Source organism: Prunus persica, chromosome G3, assembly GCF_000346465.2.
Source record: "Prunus persica cultivar Lovell chromosome G3, Prunus_persica_NCBIv2, whole genome shotgun sequence".
In the NCBI taxonomy this organism is placed as follows: domain Eukaryota; kingdom Viridiplantae; phylum Streptophyta; class Magnoliopsida; order Rosales; family Rosaceae; genus Prunus; species Prunus persica.
The window spans coordinates 22,922,004-22,935,706 of record NC_034011.1 but is presented as its reverse complement, the minus strand read 5'-3'; the positions used below and the strand labels follow the sequence as shown (position 1 = coordinate 22,935,706).

The following is a 13,703-nucleotide window of genomic DNA, read 5'->3' as shown; positions in this document are numbered from 1 at the left end:
CAACAGGAGCTTAAGCCGCTAACATCTCCATCCCCCAACTTTACAAATCCACACTGATCCAACGGTCAAAAACCAAGATGACCATAAAACTTGCTCGACCTATAATTCTTCTGATGCATTATATAAACAAATAAATTTTCATTTCGTATTTCTCAACTTGTAGGCCTCACTTGCTCTCAGCTCCAAACAAAGCAACACATCACATTTTTGGGTGCTCTCCTCAGAAATTAGTTAAAGGGCAAAAACCGAAACCAAAACAGAATGGTGGTGTTCTGTTTTCTGGTGGATCAGAAGAGGCAAGTGCGGCGGAGCAAGCCGGCGGCAGGGATATGCTCACGGTGCGGCGGAGGAGCGAGTGTTGCCGACATGAAGACCGCTACAAGATTTTGTTACGTCCCATTTTATTGGAAATCTTGGAGAGCCATCATATGTACGTTTTGTGGAGCCATTCTTCGATCTTATCGATAGTTTGCTAGTAGGCCTTGTTTACTATGAATGACTAATTCAATTTCTATCTCTTTTTATTAGTTTAAGATGTGTAAAATTGCACATAAACGCCTTACGCATTGCGTCCGACTCTCTCACATGGATATCTTCTTTTTTCTTCTTCTTCTTCTTTTTTTTGTTGTGATTTGGTTTTTGGGACGTAGTTGCGTTCATGGTGTCGATTTTGACTACACAAAAAAAGAAAGTTCATGGTGCCGAATTAAAATAGAAACAGTGTAAGGTGGAGACTAGCTGGAAGAAGATGTTCAAAGTGGATAGGTAAAAGTGAAAGCTGGAGAGTTAAGATGGTTTTTATGACATGAAGAAGGCAAGTATGGGTGTCTGCCTCTGGCTCAGTTTGTAGCTATATGCAATAAATACTATGCAAGTCAAAATGTTAAAAAAAACCCATGCTTTTATCATCAACAATATAGAAAAACCATATTTTATCATCTTACCCTTGTGGAAAGTAGAGTTGAAAATTTCATATTTAATAATCTTTTGACCTTTTTTATAATAAAAGCGATATTAGAAGAGAGGGTTTTTGCACACAAACATTGTTAAGGTACTATCATGGAGTTCGACTAGTCTATAAATCAATGTCATTTTTTACTAAATTAGACTTCGTTGGCATAATCTTTTGACTTTTGATTATGAGCAAGAGATATATGTACATATGTATGGAATTATGGCTTTCAAACACAAGGAGGAGAGTGTGCAGTGAAATCAACCTAAGTAATCTCTCCAAACAAAGAGGTCAACAATAATTATGTTGGCAAATCCTTACTTACTTAGGATTTTGGTTCCTTATTTAATTAGAATTTTAGTTACTTACCAATTATTATTTAGTCCTATTGTAATAGATATTTATTTCCTATTGTAATTTAGATATATTTTCTATTTTATTTGGGGTTAACACATCTTTGTACTTGTATAAATACCTCCATATTGGAGAATAATAATAAGAGCGTATCTTAGCATATCTGAATATTGTCCTACTTTGTTTGACATGGTATCAGAGCCTAGTTCTCTTGTGAGTTGTGCTTGCGTTCTTCTTGAAATTTAAGTGCTCCCCCCCCCCCCCCCTCCCTCAAGGGGGGAGGAGGAGGGAGAGTGAAAGGGATATGTTAATTGACCTATCCCAATTACCTTGACGTATTTCCATGAAGATGTTGCTTATTTCTTGACTCCGACGACCCCTTCTTTTCAGAGGGAGAGGAGGATTGAAGAGAAGTTGTGTCTGCGTGAATTAGCTAAAGTTTATATGGAAGAATTTATTGTTGCCATTGCCGCTACTGTCATCGTTGATATTCAGGAGGATTGAAGAGAAGTTGTGTCTACGTGAATTACCTAAAGTTTATATGGAAGAATTTATTGTTGCCATTGCCGCTACCGCCGTTGATGTTACCATTGATGTTGCCTTTATTTGCTTCGCTTTCCGTTGCTATAGTAATTGCCAATGATGTTGCTGTGTTCTGTCTTACCTATTGCCGTGCTCACAGGATTTCCGTGTTCTGCCTTATCTGCTACCGTGCTCACAGGATTTCTGTGTTCTGCCTTATCTACTGTCGTGCTCACATGCTCACAGGGTTTCTGTGTTCTGCCTTATCTACTGCCGTGCTCACAGGGCTTCTATGTTCTGCCTTATCTACTGCCGTGCTCACAGGGCTTCTATGTTTTGCCTTATCTATTGCCGTGCTCACAAGGCTTCTGTGTTCTACCTTATCTGCTGCCATGCTCATATCGTTTCTGTGTTCTGCCTTACTTACTGTCGTGCTCACAGAGTTTGTGTTCTGCCTTACCTATTACCGTGCTCACAGGGTTTCTGTATTCTACTATGTGCCCTATTTTTTAGGATTTGCTCTTGTGTTTCCGCTGCGATCTTTGCTTTAGTTTGTCACTTGTTTTACTCTTGGTTAACGAAAAGACCTTTTCTACAATTGTTGCTTCTCAAATATGGTGTTTTGCGACTCACTTGTCAAGTTGGGCATGCGAAATATCTTTGCCCCAACTTGAGGGGGAGTGTTGGCGAGTCCTTACTTACTTAGGATTTTGGTTCCTTATTTAATTAGAGATTTATTTTCTATTGTAATAGAGATTTATTATTTACTTAGGATTTTCTATTATTTAATTAGAATTTTGGTGAGTCCTTACTTACTTAAGATTTATTTAGTCCTATTGTAATAGAGATTTATTTTCTATTGTAATTTAGATATATTTTCTATTTTATTTAGGGTTAATACATCTTTGTACTTATTTTATTTAGGGTTAATACATCTTTGTACTTGTATAAATACCTCCATATTGGAGAAGAATAATAATATGAACGTATCTTAGCATATATGAATGTTTGCCCTACTTTGTTTGACAAATTAGACCCTTTGTGGTAAAAAAAAACATATATAAGAGCAATGTGATCAAGAACAACATATATAATTAAGTCGAACTAGATAACAAGCCCTAAATTAATCGCATTGAAACTATATGGGATGGATCCCCTCAACTCCTTTTTTCATTAGTAATGGAATATCCTTCATTAATAGTATCGTGCTAAAATTGGGACGAAATGACGTTGTTTTGTTTCTCAGTTGAAAAGAGAGATGTCATGAGCAATCTTCTTCGAACTAGATAACATTCTATACCGATGCGGCATGATTGACCACACAACATAAACTCGACATTAGTATAATACATGTTAATTCTTGACACAAATGTATGAGTCATATTTTAAACATGAACAACTTAATCTTGTTTGTTACAATTTCTTTTTTTTTTTTTTTTTAAAGGAATAACTTAATCCATGGAACCCATTATTTGATATTGTATAAAGAAAATGTTTGAATATATTTATTTTCCTTAATATTTTTTTTTATACAAATAGTATTTTTATTAGTAAATTGAGTTTAGAGCCATAAAATTTATTTTAAATCACATACAACCCTTTCCTTTAGTTTTCTATGTAAAATACCCAATTTTTTCAAATAATACCCAATGACTAAGATCCAACTAAGAAAGTTACCTAATATAACTTAAAATCTGATTTATTGTATTTTTTGAATTCCAAAACTACCCCTATTTATAAGTTAATGTGTTATAAGGGGTGTAACTAATGACACCCGTTGAATTTTGAAATATCTCCAAATAGTTGTAATGGATGTAGGAACTAATTTAGAAACTTATTTGAAATTAAATATTAAATTTCACATTAAAGTATTAGTAATCTATTTTACGACTAGTAATCTATTTTTGAATTAATGGTGTTTTCCTTCTATGAATTACGACTAGTAATCTATTTAAAGTATTAATAATTTAAATTCAATATTAAATTTAGGAATTAATGTTGTTTTCTTTTTATGAGTATTCTTTTTTATTATAGTTTTATGAATAATAGTGTACATTCTAATTATGTTGAAAAATAATTTGATAATCTATTTTTTGTTTTGTTTTTAAAACATTTTTTTAATGAACCTATTTTTTCTCCAAATATTGTACCTATTTTTTTTTCTTTATTACTTGTTTTATAAAAAATAATTTGATCATCTTTTTATTTATGAAAACAAATTTTTTTAAAATAAGCCTATTTTTTCTCTCAAAATAATGTACCTATTTTTCTTTTTCTCTAATAATGTACCTATTTTTTCCCCTAAACAATTTACCTGCTATAATGAAAATATTTTTTTTTCTCTAAATAATGTACCTTTTTTTTTTTCTCTAATAATATATACCTAGTATAATGAACTTATTTTTTTCTTCTAAGTAATGTACTTATTTTTAATTTATAAAAAATGTGCATAATTTTCAATTATACAACATATCTATTTTCTATAAATTATTGTGTACTTATTTTTAATTTATGAAAAATATACAGAAATTTCAATTACAAAGTAATTGACCTATTTTTGTTGATTTTTTGGGTAAATAATATACCTATATTGATATGCTATTAATAGGGAGTTTTAATTACAACTAGCCTCTCTGCACGCGCTTCCGCGCTTGCGAGAGGTTTTTTTTAAAAAAATAAGTAAATTTATTTTAGAATTAAAAAAGATAATGGGTAGTTGTGTTCCATAAAAATAGGATCCATTATCTGCTTTTTTTTTTCTTTTAATTTTTTTAAATATGAAAAAGTGTGAATTTATCATATTATCCTCATTTAATTAATAATTTGAATTCTTAATGTTTGCATTAACCAAGGGCATTTTCTGGTATTTTGAATGTTTCACCATTCTCTGCCTTTTGCTTTATATATATAGATTATAGCAGTTAATGAAATGCTTGGAATAAATTATAAATAAAATATGAAGTTTGATGGCAAGGATGTAAAAACGAAGGAATACTACGACCTCTTATATCCTACTGGTCATTTAAGTTTGAAATTGGGTTTTACACATAGATTTATAGAATGATGGGTATATGTCTAGGAAATAGAAATTGTAGGTACCCATATTGAACAAGCCCGATTTTTATTCTATATAAAAAAACATATATAGTATTTTTATTGGCCGTGCGTTTACAATTTTGTTTCCTCGATGAACCCCTTGAAACGACGCCGCCTCACCTTATTATTATTTTTAAATATTCTTGATTTAATTAACCAAATTACCGAACACTTCGCCATCTTTATATTCAGCTGAAGATGTTGAAAACCCTAGCTAGGGTTTAAGCACCTGACCGTTTCAAAGCAAAACCCCAAACTATTTATATTCGCTTGATATTAGCACTTATGGAATTTCACTTTTCTCATTCTTCAACCCGAGTTCTTCTTGTCTGCGTTCTCAAATGGTAGGGCTCATCCCTGAACTAACCCTCGAAGACCTCGATCTAGCTTCAAAGACCAAGAATTCGAAGGACCCACCTGACCCTGTTGATCCCAGAGACTTGACGTTTGCAGATTCGTTCTTGGATTTTGAGTCCATAGAGGATTGGTTTAAGGATATACCAAGCCCTGATATGGCAGAAACAGGGGAGGTCAAGGTTGAGGTGGTTGAAGAAGGGTTTATTAGAGAGGCAAATGGCTGTGAAGGCCAAATTTTTAATGTGTATAACCCAATTGATTGTGGGTCTGAACCGACTGTTGATGGGACTGTGCCAATTGATTGTGGTTTTGTGGAGAAGGTGGAGTGTGAAATATCAGAACATTTGAGTTGTTCTATTGAGGAAGAGCTGGGGAAGGTCAGTTTGCTTGGAGGGTGTGATCAAAATTCGGTTCTTGATGGTGGGAATTGTATGAGGAGTGAGAGGCATGAGGAAAGTTCGGCTCTTAATGGTGAGAATGGTATGCAGAGTGAAATAGTGAGTCGTAATGCTGGAGAAAGAGAACCACAGAATAATGAGAATGGGAATGAAAGTTTGAAATCCAAGATTGAAGGTGAGAATGGTGCTAGGAGTGAAATAGTGAATGAAAGTTCAGAGTCCTCATCGTCGTCTTCGAGTAGCAGCTCGAGTGATGATGACAGCAGTGATGATGATGATGATATGGATGAGGAGGAAAACGAGAAAGGGAAAATGAAGGTGGAGGTGGAGGAATGCGACGAGGCTGGTGAAATTGAAGAAGGTGAGATACGGGATGCTGATGGAGGGGAGAAGGGAGATAAGACACACTATATAGATTATGAAAGTGCTGATGATGATGATGATGATGAAGTGGTTGCTTGGACTGATGCGGAAATTTTTGATGATGGAGACGAGGAAGAGGATGATGGTGGAGCTCTGAAAGGACCCATTAGGTCCAAGAATGAGCTTGAGGTAAGAAATTTTTTATTGGTACTCTCTCGCTTTTGAAGCCATTACTGAACTTTTGAATTGATAAGCTGCTATGAACTTTTGGCGAGAGGTGGACAAAAAGTCTCTATTGATTTGCTTGGAGTCACGGAGGAAATGGTACTTCATGAGTCCTTACTGATAAATTAGCTTAGCTGAGGGGTACTGGTTGATTTCGTTTTAGTGTAGATTGATGAGAAGATTGCCAACCTCAACTTTTCTGGATGGGGACTTAGTTGAATTTAGTTGGGATAAGGGGAAAGAAAAAGTAGTTAGGATCTTTAAGCAAGCAACAAAGGAGGATTCGGCTCTCCTTCTCACTATCTAAACACATGTTGAATTGATCTTCTTTTTCTATCATATAAGTCTCATATTTAGTGGATTCCAGGATTGCCAGTATTTTGTTCTGAATACTCTGTAGCAGATTAAGTAGCTTGCGTTGGTGTTAATAAAGCATGATAATTTTTTTTTAGGTTTTATTTTTCAATGTCTCTTAACTTGGGCTACTTTTACTTGTCAGAACTGACTTTGGAATTTTTGTTAGCCATCTTCTGTGTAAACCGTCAATGAAATTAGCTTTCTGCAGTTATATGTCTGCAAATAGCTTGAAACAGATTGTTTTGAACTTTGCAGGTACTTCCACCTATTCCTCCTGTGAATGTGACCTTGGAACCACATCATCAGATGATGCCTGTGGGAGTTGTTTTATCGGTAAGCTCATAAGCAAGTAATCCTATATTGTAACATGGACTCCATCAATCTCTGGTGTCGTTGAAAATGTAGAATCTAGGTGACACTCCAGAAGATGCACATTTGTGGTAATGTTTGAGTTTGATGTCAATTTCAATTTTACAGATCCTTGGTACCCAAGCCATCGTAGAAGGGGTTGAGAAGCACAATCCTCTAAACGAGGGTTCAATTCTTTGGATAACCGAAAGCAGATCTCCGTTGGGGTTGATAGATGAAATCTTCGGACCTGTCATACACCCTTATTATGTGGTGAGATACAATTCAGAAAGTGAAATCCCTGCTGGAATACAAGCAGGCACTTTGGTCTCTTTCGTTCCGGAGTTTGCAGATCATGTGCTCAATGACAAGGATGTTTACAAAAAAGGTTATGATGCATCTGGTAAAAATGATGAAGAGGTGTCAGATGAGGCAGAATTTTCAGATGATGAGAAAGAGGCTGAATACAGGAGAATGCAAAAAATGACAAAGAGGGGAATGAATGACCAGAATCTTGGCAATATGAAAAACAACAGAAAAAAGGGTAAAAACAAGCCTGGACCCTGGAAAAATGATCAACCTTCACCCCACCAAACACCAAAGGATGCAGGTCAGCTGCCTCCCAATCAACACCAACATCATTTCTCTCCAGCTGCACCATCATTTGATCGCGGTTATTATCCATCTTCTTCTGCAGCACCACAAGGTTTCGTTGGTGGGACTGGATTAGTTCCACCATTTCCAGCTGCTACACAGGCCACTGGTATGAACGCAACTTCAAATGGAGTTTGGACAAATGGGATGCCGTTTCAGCAACAAAATACACCCTTCCCTAATGGATTTACAAATAATAGTTCACCGTGGCCTTCACCCTATAATCATCAATATCCTTATCAAATGCCTATTCCGGAGAGATTGCCATTCTATCCGCAGGCTGAAGGTCAGAGATTTCTTTCTGGTGGACAGTTGAATTCCTTTGCAGGACCAACGTATTCACAGGGGCTGATGGGTCAACATGGCTTCAATCAAACAACATTTGGGATAGGTTTACAGGGCCAACCCACACCAGGTCAACAATTGAATGTCTTTGCAGGACCCATGTATCCACAGGGGATGGTGGGTCAGCATGGTTTCAACCAAAATGCATTCGGGATAGGTTTACAAGGCCAACCTACTCACCCGACCTTAAATGCAGACCAAGGAATGCTGTCGAATAGATTGCCTGTTGAACAGAACTGTAATATGCCACAGCCTGTTGCAAATACAGGCAACGTGGACATGCAGCAATTTAATCCGGGCGCATCTTCTAATCGTGGAAGGAGACCGTCTCATAGAGGGGGTCGTCATTTTGGAAGGGGAAGAGGTAGGCAGCAATCAAGGTGAAAGTTATGGCATGCTCTGCTGCACCAAGCACACTGAAGTTAAACTACAATAGGTGATGAGAAGAGCCACCGTTTTGAACTTGCTTGGTTCTTTTGTATTCTGTTTACCGATTTTGATAGTTCGTGTTCCATGATGCCAATTTTCTCGTTTTTGTATTTGCTGGTCCAGTATATGGATGAACATAATACCCGCAGAATGGAGATCAATGTGATGCATTAAATTCTGTTGGTGCCCTTATTTATTAGTAGAAGTTAAATTCCAAAGCGCGGACTAGGATGTTAAAATGGTCTTGGGTGAAGTCGAATTTTGAATGTCGAGAAATTCTGGTTTAGCAAAATGTTGAATTGTGTTCTGTCCGCAATACATAGAAAATAAAGAAGTTGAATTTTGTATTCCGGTGGGGCAGATCTTTTGCAAAGGGTTTAGTCCTCCTAACTTTGGGAAAGAAAAAAACATATAGAAACTCAATGTGATTTCCTATCTGATTCCCCAACAAATACAACGGGGCTCAAATCCTTTAATTCATCACCCAATTTTCTCCTCACAAATTCGTATTACTCGATCTCAATACCTTGCACTTGCAATGTATATAAAGTATTTTCTTTCATTTCCAAGGGTTAATCTAGCGAAGACCGTCCGTATGCAAGCCCGATGACAGGGGACAGAATCTCCAGGTCAATCTTAAGCTTCCCAAGTATTCAACAATTCAAGAAATTTTGAAAATGGTAGGAAAGCAGAACTAAAATATCACACCGAACAAATAGAAATGATGAGAATAAATCATTAAATTAGAAGGTTCTGAAGCAGTCACGAGAACAACATACATTGAACTCAGGTGACTGGAAACAAGTTTAAACATATAAGGAGAATGTTATTGAAGGCTGCTTTTCAATGCTTCTATTGCTTCTTTTTTTCTTTTCAATGCGGGGAAATGGGAGGTGGTGGGCGTTCTCTCAATGAAGTTATAATTGGTGCACATAACCCATATGATGAAAAGAGAATATCAGGACCCCCGATTGTTACTCAGGTTTTTGCATTCCTTGTGAAGTCAGTGCAAGTCTGGCAGCTGCAATCTGAGAAACGACAGATTTCACAGCCAAAGCACACACAAGAAGTGCAGCCTTGGCATGTTGGAGAACGGGTACAGCCTCTATATACTCTTCGACTTGCTCGTTCTTCTTCATCATTACATGTTATTCTGAAATACAGAAACAACCATTCCCATCATCATTATTGAACCCTTAAAAATCTAAACATACCTAATACATATATATACTTAGTGTTTGCACGAATTTACAACATACACTTTAAAGATGTGGTCACAAGGAACATGAAAGTAGATTTACCTCCAAACTAAAATACCTACTGGTAGCTTTTAAACATTCTAGTGGAATAAAATCTACTAAAATTAGTGCCTTCCATTTTCAGGGGTATGTGTTCCTAAGGCAGTATTTGAGTTCATTACAAAGTAATAGAATATTATTCCTCTGAAGTAAAATCCATTTTTGCTGAATGAACAGTATACATAAACATAAAATAGGTGAACAACAGAACTATAGACGCTTCAATAAGCAATCATTTAATGGTTCTAAAAGTTGAGTAGAACAGAATATTAAAACCATAATAACTTTAGACACCATTAGCATAAGTATGGAACAAGCTTGTTCATATGCTTCACATTATTAACAATGGTTAATGGACTAAAGTACAAGAGAAAAAAACAACCTGATCCATTAATGGGTAAAGTATTTATTCAATGTAAGAGAGGAACATACTTGTCATATGGCAGCTCAGCACATTTCCAGTTCACATCAGCTAAAGCATCATGGTGAATCCGGCATTCCTCTTTTGTCCGGAGACGAAACCTGCGCTCCTTGTTGCATCTAGTACAGCAAACAAACTCATCACGGTGACAAGCCCGTCCATTGTTAGATCTGTGGGAAGCATTAGCATGTTTTGATGCCTCGTTGTGGTATTTGAGCAGCACTGTTTTACACAGTGGAACCTTCTTCCCATTATCAATTACCCAAACATTATTTTTCCATTTCCTAGCTGTCTCTCTTCCAGAATGCTTCTCAAATGCAGCAGGAGTCAGTTTGTCTAGTCATTAAAATACAAAGAGAAAAAAATTCAAATGCAAGATTTGAAATGAAATAGAAAAAAAACCCTGAACATAACCATAAGCATCAGACACTTCAATGTGAGCTTTCCTCATGATCACTTAAAGCAGTTAAACAATACTTGAAAAGGCTTGCATTCCTGCCAGGTAAAGTTTCACATGCTAAAAGAAAAAGAACCTTTACCATTTCCGGGATATTCCCAAGGCATCACGCTCGCTTAGATATAGCTAAGTTAACTACATAATTAAACATTAATGTGCTGTGTCTTTATCTTGTTAGAACCCCGAAAAGTACTGAAAGTACAAAGACATCACTTCAAGATAAGAAAGTTGTAAGCAGGTGGTCTCAGTTATGAAGTTAAGACAGTAACCAAATAGCTTTCCTATTCATGGCTTCAAGGTAACTATTTGCTCTACGAACAGAACAACTGTCCTTAATGTACCAAGTTGTTTTAGATGAGGAAAATAAACTGGAAATTCAATGTACAGTGAAGACATAGAATCTTATTAGATCCTCTAATGTTTTAAAAGTACTCAACAGAAAGAAAATAAAGTCCATGAGCTATGGCAAATCCAATATGCATAATTATGAGGATGCAACACTTTCAGATCCTCGGTTGTCAGAAAGAGGTACTTTTGAAAACTCAACGCCATATTCTCATTGCTTATTGATAATAGCACTGTAGAAACAAGACCAGATGGACATAAAGACATCAAATAACAAAGCCTAGCTTGAAAGTTATGCGCTTGATTGCTCATCAGAAATCAAGTGCAAAGTTCATTAGCTGCAAGAAAACACTGATAGCCAAAGAACAAAAATACCATCAATGCCCATAAAGCCAAGGATGAAAATGCAATTTTATCAACCACACTTTATCAAATTACAAGAAATAAGAAAGAAAGACAGATAAAACCCTATAAAAACTAAACCATGGTATGCAACTCCACAACATCTTACTCTGTAGAACAGAAAGAACAGAACTTGGATATCAAAACCAAAACCAAAACCAAGTCCAGGAGGTCCCGATCACCACCACAATGGCAATGTAGGTTTCATTCTTAACACACCGCCTCAAAGAAGAGCCCTTTAGTCAACAAACAGACCACGATACAATCTAAACTCAACCATATGAAGCAAGAAAGTGTACAACGACATAGCTGCATTACGTTGTTGCATAAAATCAAGGAGAAGACATTCACTGAGACAAAACAACATACACTTAAAATGTATAACCGGAAAAAATACAATGGACAACTTGCAAAGAGAAACTCGACACCAATACAAACTCTTATCTCACGGCAGATTAAAAAGACCAGAAAGGGACACCCATCAACGTCAAAACCCAGTTCACGATGAACTCAAACTCAAAACACAGGCACGCACATTTAACATGCATTAAAATCAAAACCCTTTTCCCAAAAACAACAAAGCAAGGCAGAGAGAAAGACCTTCCTGACAACCAGGGGTGCATTCACAGGTGATTTCCAGGTCACCATTGACGAAAACCCTAAGCCTCCCAACAGCATCACCATATCTGTGGCTGGTACAGCCACACGTGACCTCTATATGGTCCGAGCCTCTGTTGACCCCACTCATCTCTCTCAGATCATCATCGCTAAATAGCAGCAACCCAGTTTCCCTCTCTACTCCATTCGCCATTTTTTCGCTTCTCTCTCTGAAAAGAACGGTTTTCGATCGAAACCCAGAAAACCCACAAGGCTTTTCAGAGAGAAATCGAAGAGAAAGCCAGTGAAAAGCTATAAAATCAAGGAAAATAACATGGGTCTGGGTGACGGATAATGGGCTCTATTGGGAACAAGAGGAAAAACTCAAAAAAGCCCAGAAAACCACAAAGAAAGGCAAGTAATTAAAAGGGTCTAAGAGGCACGCATCTCCATGGATTTATTCCGAGAGATCTGGTGGAGGAAAACGTTGAAAGTTGTAGTCTTGTAGATAGAAGAGAAAGAAAAGAAAAGAAAAGAAAAAAAATTTAAGCGTTAGGAGTTTGATAGAGAGAGAAAGAGGTTGGTTGGTAATGGGGTTGAATGAATATGAATGAATGAAATGAGCTGGCGAAGGAAAACAAATGTCGTGGGGTGAACTGAGAGAGAAGTGAGAAGGGGTTAAAGGACTCTCTCTCTGTCTCTCTCTGTCTCTCTCTCTCTCTCTCTCTCTCTAAACTACTTGCAATGCATGATATGACATGAGAGAGGGATAAAAGAAAGAAAATGGCTTTGGGGTCAGGGCTTTTCGTTTATGGGAAAATCCCTCTCGTGGGAAGGAGACGAGGTTTTCGTTTTCTGTTCAAGTCTTTTGTTTACTCTTTCATTTCTTTCTTTCTGTAATAAAAATATAAATTAATTTGTATTCTAATTTTCTACTGCTAGCTACTTGGTTGCTGTGGAGTTTACGAGTACTTTAGGATTGTATTAGCAGATTTGCCCTGTTTCCATAGAGCTTGGCATCTATCTATAATCTATCTATATCTATCTATATATCTAACTTCTAAGTCTAATAATAGACCAAGTCTAAAGTCTAAACTATGTTTACTGTTTTACTATGCTGCTGAGGTAAAGGTCGCTGCCACCAGGCACCTGAGCTGTAAAGATTTTATCAGAATTTGTAGGGAGCTGAGTTGGGTTTGTACTTTACCAGTGAACAGCCAAATTTTGAGCAGAAATTATAGGTTCATATACTTGGTTTTCTCGAGAATCGGGATTGAAAACAACCCAACCCTTTGCTCTCTCTCTCTCTCTCTCTCTCTCTCTCTCTCATACATATAACATATGTATGCCAAGAATACCAATTATCTTTTTAATGCCTTCCCCTAAGTTTCAGCTAAAAGTTGATTGAATTTGGGATGAAGATATGAGAAATGCATGAGGTTGTAAAAGTTGCATTGTCGCTATCTGTAAATATTTTGTCTTTAGGTGATCAAAGCTATAAGTTCACGGTGCTTGAATTGCTAAAGCAAAAGGAGCTTTTCCAGAAAAGAAGTGAGCCTTCAGCTGGGCATACATGTCTGATGCATGCACAATATTGCACAATTTGTCTACCTAGCTAAATAGTAATGCTGCTGCACAGATGGTGCAAAAGATTTTTAATATTCCAAAACTGCATGATCACGAGTCTTGCAATCAAGTGGTCCAAACAAAGCTAGCTCCAACTATCTGAGGTCGATTGTAGTGTTTTCAAATCCACAAAATACGGATCTCAACTCTCTCAAGT

The 13,703-nt window shown here is 36.6% G+C and overlaps 3 protein-coding genes across 3 annotated transcripts; 2 read left to right on the top strand and 1 right to left on the bottom strand.

Annotated features, from left to right (window-relative positions):
* On the top strand, positions 79 to 514 carry LOC18783670. The gene has a single exon (XM_007216728.2). The coding sequence runs from the start codon at positions 262 to 264 to the stop codon at positions 466 to 468; it is 207 nt and encodes a 68-aa protein (XP_007216790.1). The 5' UTR covers positions 79 to 261; the 3' UTR covers positions 469 to 514.
* LOC18782683 (H/ACA ribonucleoprotein complex non-core subunit NAF1) lies at positions 5,108 to 8,681 on the top strand. Its single transcript, XM_020559307.1, has 3 exons — positions 5,108 to 6,231; positions 6,880 to 6,957; positions 7,102 to 8,681. The coding sequence occupies exons 1-3, from the start codon at positions 5,266 to 5,268 to the stop codon at positions 8,353 to 8,355; spliced, it is 2,298 nt and encodes a 765-aa protein (XP_020414896.1). The 5' UTR covers positions 5,108 to 5,265; the 3' UTR covers positions 8,356 to 8,681.
* Positions 9,115 to 12,787, bottom strand: LOC18784359 (protein ULTRAPETALA 1). The gene is made up of 3 exons (XM_007215974.2): positions 11,924 to 12,787; positions 10,131 to 10,455; positions 9,115 to 9,553 (listed from the first exon to the last, which is right to left on the bottom strand). Exons 1-3 carry the CDS (start codon positions 12,132 to 12,134, stop codon positions 9,379 to 9,381), a joined length of 711 nt encoding a protein of 236 aa, XP_007216036.1. The 5' UTR covers positions 12,135 to 12,787; the 3' UTR covers positions 9,115 to 9,378.

Excerpts from the sequence above, each read along its gene's own strand:
- LOC18783670 (XM_007216728.2), top strand. The coding sequence starts at position 262 with ATGGTGGTGTTCTGTTTTCTGGTGGATCAGAAGAGGCAAGTGCGGCGG.
- LOC18782683 (XM_020559307.1), top strand. The coding sequence starts at position 5,266 with ATGGTAGGGCTCATCCCTGAACTAACCCTCGAAGACCTCGATCTAGCT. Across the intron at positions 6,232-6,879 it reads GGTCCAAGAATGAGCTTGAG|GTACTTCCACCTATTCCTCC; the intron begins GTAAGAAATTTT and ends TGAACTTTGCAG. Across the intron at positions 6,958-7,101 it reads CTGTGGGAGTTGTTTTATCG|ATCCTTGGTACCCAAGCCAT; the intron begins GTAAGCTCATAA and ends TCAATTTTACAG.
- LOC18784359 (XM_007215974.2), bottom strand. The coding sequence starts at position 12,134 with ATGGCGAATGGAGTAGAGAGGGAAACTGGGTTGCTGCTATTTAGCGAT. Across the intron at positions 10,456-11,923 it reads CACCCCTGGTTGTCAGGAAG|ACAAACTGACTCCTGCTGCA; the intron begins GTCTTTCTCTCT and ends TTTAATGACTAG. Across the intron at positions 9,554-10,130 it reads GCTGAGCTGCCATATGACAA|AATAACATGTAATGATGAAG; the intron begins GTATGTTCCTCT and ends TCTGTATTTCAG.